The sequence below is a fragment of the Octopus bimaculoides genome, chromosome 2 (assembly GCF_001194135.2).
Source record: "Octopus bimaculoides isolate UCB-OBI-ISO-001 chromosome 2, ASM119413v2, whole genome shotgun sequence".
NCBI lineage: Eukaryota > Metazoa > Mollusca > Cephalopoda > Octopoda > Octopodidae > Octopus > Octopus bimaculoides.
Genome location: NC_068982.1, coordinates 45,426,534 through 45,435,063, shown reverse-complemented (window position 1 = coordinate 45,435,063; position 8,530 = coordinate 45,426,534). Strand labels below are relative to the sequence as shown.

The following is an 8,530-nucleotide window of genomic DNA, read 5'->3' as shown; positions in this document are numbered from 1 at the left end:
ATATATATTTATATTTATATATTTATATATTTGATCCTTTATATTGAACACTCAATATTTCATCTACATTCAATACTTTATTTCATGGTGCCATCCATTTTTATTTTATTTTATATTATATATTGTATATTATATTATATATTGTATATTCCATATTTTATACCCCACATTAGTTCTGCAGGAATATAAATAAAACATAAAAAACAGACAGTGTTGGAACTCTTTTAAGCAAAATAATATATTCCTCTATACACAATCATACAAAAAAATCCACCTTTTTTTGTATTTATTTTTACTCGCATATATATATATATATGAGCTTCTTTGAGATTCCATCTACCAAAGGCATTCCAGACATGACACTCCAGTTAGCTTAGCAATATATAGAAACAGGTTAGTCCAATGTCCTTTTCTTATTTAATATGATAGGATCTTTTTTGAGGAATATGTGGCTATTATTTTCAATGATCCGATATAGGCTTCTTTACTGGCTCAAAATAGATGTGATATGTCAGGGAAAATAAATTCATGAGAGGAAATTCAAATTAGTTTGTCAAGGACCTAATACGATACCAATCAAAGCAGAGTTGTTAGCATAAACCATTACCGTTACCACCGCCACCATTTGACATCCGTTTTCATTACTGGCATGTGTTGAATGGTTCAACAGGTTTTGGAAAGCTAAAGAATTGTGCCTGGCTCTAGAGTCTCCTTTGGTAGGGTTTCTACAACTGGATGTCTTTCTTAATGCAAACCACTTTATTGAATATACTGGATGCTTTTTACATGGTACTAGTACTGTTATGGGAGAAACCTGAACACCCCCACGTGACTGAAGATGGACAACTGATTACAATAAATAAGAACTCAGTGAACTGTCAGTGGGGTACTTGATGATATTAGTTCAACCTTGCTAGTTCTCCGTGTTAATTCAATGTGTATTGGGTTAACAGCTGGTAGTAGAACTCTGAATACTGAGTATCATACCTACATTCGAGTAATACGGAGTGCATTCTTTGTTAACATTTTTCTGCAATAGGTTATTTTTAGATAACCACAACCAACGATATATTTGTGCAATACCATTTTACACCAGACATGTATACCCACATCATAACAGGTACTAAACATAGCTTGATGTTTGCCAATCCACAAACATCCTTTCAATCAAAATTTATGTCACATGTCAGTGAACAGCTTACCTTAGTAGAATTGAAAATTCTGTTTTTGTTACTTTGTAACATCAGCCATTTGAAGATGGGTTCTGCTTCTGTTATGTTATCATGTTGGTTTCTACTTAAGAGTGAATAAGCAGTTGTTAATACAGAAAGAGAGTCATCTTTTTCGCGGTTATCAGCTATCCAATATTTTTTACCTGCATTAAAAATAAACATAGATGTAATATTTGTAATTATTTTCACTTAATAGGGAAATGCTATGGTAGTTTAACAAGGTAAACTGTAATGAAATTGTAAATTAATTAAACAGGAAATAAAATCATTATCATTATTGTCCTCCTCCTCTTGCAAATACCACCACCACCACTGCCACTAATACTCACTTTTTTACTGGTTCTGACACTATATTGGTTGGTTTAGTCAGTGAAGAATTTAGTTATTATTCATGTCTCTATTATTTGGTCATTCACATAAAAAAAATGTGTTGCACTCATGTGATTTCTTCTCATTTCTCTCAAAGTACCCATCTTGTTTTCAAACAGTCGGTTTTTATATGCTTAATTCTAGTAGATGGGGGTTACACAAAAATATTCTAAATCAGCAGAAATTTGCCTTTGAGTTGGAGAAAGAAAACAAAAACTTAGTGGCAACTGTTAACAGCTCTCAAAAAATAGGGGAGATAATTTCATGAAATCAAGTATTAATTTCACAAAATTTAAATTTCATGCTTAAGGGAAATAAATATTGATGTTTGTCAATAGGCAGTGACTGCTCTAGCATATTTATTCTTTTATTTATGTTCCCACTAAGTTACGGGGACACAAACACACTAGCATCAGTTGTCAAGCAATGATAGGGGCACAAGCACAGATACACACAAACAGTTCATTCAGTTTCAGTCTACCAAATCCACTTACAAGGCTTTAGTCAGCCCAAGGCTATAGTAGAAGATACTTCCCCAAGGTGCCATGCAATGGGACTGAATCCAGAACCATGTGGTTAAGAAGCAAGCTTCTTACCACATAGCCACACCTGCACCTATATGCATGTATGTATGTATGTATGCATGTATAGGGTCTAGTATATGTGTTTGAGTGATGACAGATGTGTATGTATCTGCGGGTATGTATTGATGTAATGAATTTGTTTTCTTTTTCTTTCTTTTGTTTTTTTGTACAGTCTTGCCCTAAACAAGGTTTGTTCCTACTGTAGCATAAGGGATTGCAAAGAAGAAAAAAGAAAGGGCCTACAAATTCAAAAAAATGTCTAAAGACAGAAAGCGTAAAGGATTGAATATCACAGACCAGAGGAAAACAAGCTGATGGTAGTGAGTTTCAGGGAGTAGTGGTTTGAGGAAAGACACTAACAGAATTAAAGAACATATGGTTCACATGTGTAATATGAGTGTTAGTGGTAACCTTAGCATATTTGTATTGCTGATGTTGTAGTTTAGTCCCAGGTCAACCTGATTAATTGCTCCTACAGTTGAAAGACCACAGGAACATTCAATCAGATAGTCATCATCAACATTTAACGTCCATTTTCCATGCTGTCATGGGTTGGATGGCTTGGCAGAAACTAGCAAGGCCAAGGGCAATGCTATGTTCCATAGTCTGCTTTGACATGTTTTCTACAACTAGATGCCCTTTCCTAAAGCAAACCACTTCATGTGTACTGGGTACTTTTTATATGGCACCATCACCTGTGCTTTTTAAGTGGCACGAACTCCAATACATTTCACATGGCACTAGCACTCATACCAATGCTCTTTACATGGCACCTTAGTTTTAGGATCTCATTTCTGTTATGGTTGAGTGGGTTTTCTTGAGGACAGCAATGTGCTACATATCTTGGTCCTCTGTCATGTCCTTCATAAGGCTCAACGTTTTGAGATCAGCCTTTAATACTTCATCCCGTGTTTTCCTGGATCTCTCTCTCTTCTAAAACTTCATCCATGACCATACAGTCTTTTTGTATATCAAAACCTTCATTGTCTGATGTGTCCTTCCTTTTGGCAGGGAGTTGTCTTCTATTTCTAGTAAGTCATGTATGTTGTTGGTACTCCGTCGCTTATGACATCAAGGGTTCCAGTTGATCCGATCAATGGAACAGCCTGCTCGTGAAATTAATGTGCAAGTGGCTGAGCACTCCACAGACACGTGTACCCTTAACGTAGTTCTCGGGGATATTCAGCGTGACACAGTGTGACAAGTCTGACCCTTTGAATTACAGGCACAAAAGAACAGGAAGTAAGAGTGAAAGTTGTGGTGAAAGAGTACAGCAGGGTTCGCCACCATCTCCTGCCGGAGCCTCGTGGAGCTTTAGGTCTTTTCGCTCAATAAACACTCACAATGCCTGGTCTGGGAATTGAAACTGTGATCCTATGACCACAAGTCCGCTGCCCTAACCACTGGGCCATTGCACCTCCACAGTAAGTCATGTATAATGTGTATGAAAACCACATGTGTTGTAGTAGATGTGATTATAGCTGCATGTGTGTATATGGTGGTGTTTGTGTTTGTGGATGTTATTTGTGGTAGTATCAACATGTATGAGTATATAGTAATAGGGGTGTGCATAGTTGTATACTTGGTCGTTTTTTTTGTGTGTTTGGTGGTGGTGATGGGGTGTGTGTGTACATATGATGTATGTGATTGTGGTAGCACTGTGTATAATAGTGTGTGTGATTTATGTAACAGTGGTAACATGTATGTGTATAGTAATGTTTGTGTGTGGTTCTCTATTTGATAATGTCTTTTTTTGTGTATGTCCAGTGGTGGAGGTTGTGGTGGTGGTGGTAGTGCTGCTGCTGTTACTGCTGCTGGTAGTGGTGGTATGTATGGATGTTTGGTGTACATCATAGTGGTCACATTGTTTACAGTGGTGTGCATATGTGAGTGTGCATGTGTGTGTATTTGTGTGTGTTTGTGGTGTCCGTAAAAGTGGTGGCATGTATGTATATAGTAGTGTGTTCATGTGAGTGTGTTCGTATATATGACAATGGTTGTGTGTATGTGTGTGTGTGTGTGTGTGTGTGTGTGTGTTTAGTGTTGTATATGTACATAATAGCATATGTGATAGTAATGATATGTGTATGTGTATACAACAGAATTTGTATATATAACAGTATTTGTGATGTGTGTAAGCTTTGGCATGTGTGTAAGTAGTAGTCTTTATGTGTAATATTGTGTATGTCACAATAATAACATGTATATGTGTATGTATAGCAGTATGTATGTGTGGCGGTTGCCTTTATAATTCAGTTTGTCTGTTTCTTTTTTAAGCTATTTTATTTCTATATCTATTGCGACTATTTTTTTTTTTCTTGTGTGACATGAATATTAGGTTTCCATCTGTCCCTGATGGTTCAGAGTGATGGATATGCTTCACCAGCCAAAATATATTCAGTCATCTTTTCTTAATTTAACAGATGTCCCTAAGATATTTGCTTTAGTAGCACCATCAGATTGTAGTCTCATTCTTCATTTTGGGGGCTTTTTTCCTCTGTTTATCCTTCACTTCATTATTTTCTTTGACCCTTCAGTAATGAGATTATTCTGTCAAATCTAATATTTATTTATTCGCTCCATTTTGAATCAAGCATACATCCTCATGTAGCTTTGAGATTTTAATGATGATGATGACCATCATCATCATCATCGTTTGACGTCTACCTTCCACGCTGGCATGGGTTAGACGGTTTGACAGGAGCTGGCCAGGTAGAAGACTACCCCAGGTTACCGTTTCTGTTTTGGCATAGTTTTTACAGCTGAATGCCCTTCTTAATGCCAACCACCCCACAGCTTCCCCGTTTCATTGGTGTATAGGTTCCCCACCTGGACAGGACACTGGTCCGTCGCAGGTGAGCTGCTCGATGCAGGAGGAAAGAGTGAGAGAAAGTTGTGGCGAAAGTCAGCAGAAGTTCGCCATTATCTTCAGTCTTCTGCCAGAGCTGCGTGGAGCTTAGGTGTTTTGCTCATAAACATACACATCACCGGGTCTGAGATTCGAACCCATGATCCCTTGACCACGAGTCCACTGATCTAACCACTAGGCCATGTTCCTCCACATATATATATATATTTTTTTGTTTGTCTCCTATCGCCCCTTGACAACCAGTGTTGGTGTGTTTACATCCCATAACTTAGTAGTGTGGCAAAAGATACTGATAGAATAAGTATCAGGTTAAAAAAAGAATTAAGTACTGGGATCAATTCATTTGACTAAAAATTCTTAAAGGAGGTGCACCAGCATGGCCATAAGTGAAGAACAAAGATAAAAGTACTTTGATATCACTTTGGAAATTGTAAGCAAGTGTCACTGTCACTGCCATGCAAGTGGTATCCTTCATTTTTAATCCTCCTGGGCACAGGGAAAGGTGGAATGTTGGTAACAGGAAAGGCATCCGGCCACAGAAAAATCTACCTCGATAAATTTCGATTAATCCATGTACGCACAGAAAAGTGTACATTAAAAAACGCTGAGAAAAAGACCATGATGCTTTTCCATTTCTATCTTATCACAAATCTTATTCATTCGTAATTTATCTACCATTATCATTTTCCACGTCTACATTTAATGGTATACTTTCAGACGATCTAAACACATTTTTTTTTCTAAAACCATCATACTAAGCTACTGTCAGTGGTTGACTTAAGTGCTATATGTACTACTTGAGTGATTTTTTTCTAAGTATTCATAGGAATTTCATTTCTTGTCAGTGTTTGGTTCCATTTTGCACACCATATTTTATTCAGCCGTTCCAGATTTAGATGCTTCTTATCTAATTAAGATTATACAGTGTTCCTTTATTCTGACTTTTAAACCTACACCACCATCACCACCACTACCACCACAAGCTTACTCCAACCATTGTCATCGTCATCATCATCAGCAGCAGCAGCAGCAACAGCAGCAGTGGTAGCAGCAACAGCATCATCATAATCATCATCACCATCACCATTTAACTTCTGACTATCATGCTGGCTTGGGTTAGGTTGTTCATCACAGCATTAATTAGATCTTATTCCAATTTACTGCAGCCCTAGACAAGTTGGAAGTTACTTTGATGGCATGCACTGCTCACTCACTCAAAAGTAATAATAATAATAATAATAATAATAATAATAATAATAATAATAATAATGAAAATAGGCGATGGACAAGAAACAATAAACCATATTATCTCTGGCTGCCCAGTCCTGGCTAAGAAGGAATATATTCACAGACACGACAGAGTTGGGACCTACATACATCATGTTTGAACATTTTGATTTTTGTTGGCTTCTGTGACTAGAAGACCAACCTTTCTGGAGAGGTTGTCATATAGAGGGGATAGAGACTCTATTTTTATGTAACTACCAAAGAATAAGGCACCTCATAACGATCAGCTATCAAACTGATCGAAGCATAATAATGATATAAACAGTATTTCCGATTCTAGGCAATAATTAAGCAGAACCGGTTGAGCATTGAACAAAATACCTTGCAGTATTTCTTCTAGTTCTGAGCCCAAATACCTTCCTTCCCTCTGGGGGGTCAATAAAGCAGCAATCAAAGTATCCAATATAATCAACTAGCCCCCCACCCCGCCTCTCAAAACTGCTGGCCTTATGCCGAAATCAGAAACCAAACATTTCATGGCATTTCTTCTAGCTTGATGTTCTGAGTTCAAATTCAGCTGAGGTCAACTTCACCTTTCATCCTTTCAGATTCAATAAAATAAGGACCAATGGGGTCAATTTAATCAACTAGACTCCTTCCACAAAATTTCAGACTTTATACCTAGAGTAGAAAGGATTATCATTATTGAGTGAGAGAGCAGTGCTTGCCATCAAAGTGACACATCAAAGCTTCATATATTTGGGATACAAATATATGAAGCTTAGTATACCCATCATAACTACCTATCTGATAAGGGTACACCAGGCACATGCATCACAACCACATGTACGCAAATTGGTGATCTCATATCAAGATAAACAGTTCTCCACCTGCAAGATCATGCACTGTTTATCTTGATATGAGATCACCATATCATACACATAAGGTTGTGATGCATACGCCTCGTGTACCCTAATCAAATGGGTAGTCATGATGGGTATACTGGGTTTCATATATTTTACTCCAGAGTTACTTTGATGGTATGCACTGCTCTCTCACTCAAAAGTAATAATAGTAATAATACTAATAATAATAATAATAATAATAATCTTTTCTACTTTAGGATTTTATGGGGAGGGAGACAGTTGATCACATCAACCCCAGTACTCAACTGGTACTTAATTTATTGATCCCAAAAGACAAAAGGAAAGTCAACCTTGGTGGAATAATAACAATAATAATAATAATCTTTTCTACTCTAAGTACAAGGCCCAAAATTTTTGGGGAGGGGTGCCAATCGATTAGATCGACCGCAGTACACAACTGGTACTTAATTTATCGATTCCGAAAAGACGAAAGACAAAGTCAACCTCAGCAGAATCTGAACGCAGAACGTAAAGACAGACGAAATACCGCTAAGCATTTCGCCTGGCGTGCTAATGTTTCTGCCAGCTCGCTGCCTAATAATAATAATAATAATAATAATAATAATAATAATAATAATAATAATTAATTCGTTTTATTGGCCACAAGGGCTAATATCAATTAAAAACATATAAGGACAAAGACAGGACGAAGGTTACAATAATAATAATAATAATAGAGAGAGACTACACCGGGGATGTTTAACATGTAAGAGACTACACCGGGGATGTTTAACATGTAAAGAGACTACACCGGGGATGTTTAACATGTGAGAACGATAAATCACTGCTCCGAAATTTATCCAAAAACATCGGAAATAAAGACATCGCATGGAGCCAAAAAATAGCTGACAAAGGGTTGGACTATATCCGAGTAAGTAATACTCGTTGAAATTTATTTCTATTTTTCCAAATATAATGATGTATTTTAACTTGATACCTCCACTACCCGCACAGCGATCGTTACATCAAAATCATACCATCTCCAAACCCAAACACCATGTACAAAAAAATTACAAACAGATTAAATAACACCGGTATTATTCCACCCAAGAATAACAACCGAGAAGTGCGTACTGTAAGCTTATTACGCAAAAAGTACGAAGATCTGAACGAGCAAAACAATCTGACAACAGAAATGAACGAACCGGTACCCTACGAAAACGATGACCGTCAAAATAAAGGGCCGGACGTTGTTCCTCATATCACGCAAACAAAACCAAAACGGCATAAATGGACACGTGAGGAATACATTTCGATCATACACGCTTATTTCACAGCAGTGCTCTACCCAAAAATCGAAAACGCAACAACACATACATATAA

At 37.1% G+C, this 8,530-nt stretch overlaps 1 protein-coding gene across 1 annotated transcript in view; it reads right to left on the bottom strand.

The window, feature by feature from the left end:
• LOC106869164 (complement C3) overlaps nt 1-8,530 on the bottom strand; it is a 160,574-nt gene that overhangs the window by 40,218 nt on the left and 111,826 nt on the right. Inside the window, exon 26 of the mRNA XM_052976969.1 lies at nt 1,203-1,375. Within this exon, the coding sequence (XP_052832929.1) occupies nt 1,203-1,375 (173 nt within the window). The remainder of the gene's footprint in view (nt 1-1,202; nt 1,376-8,530) is intronic.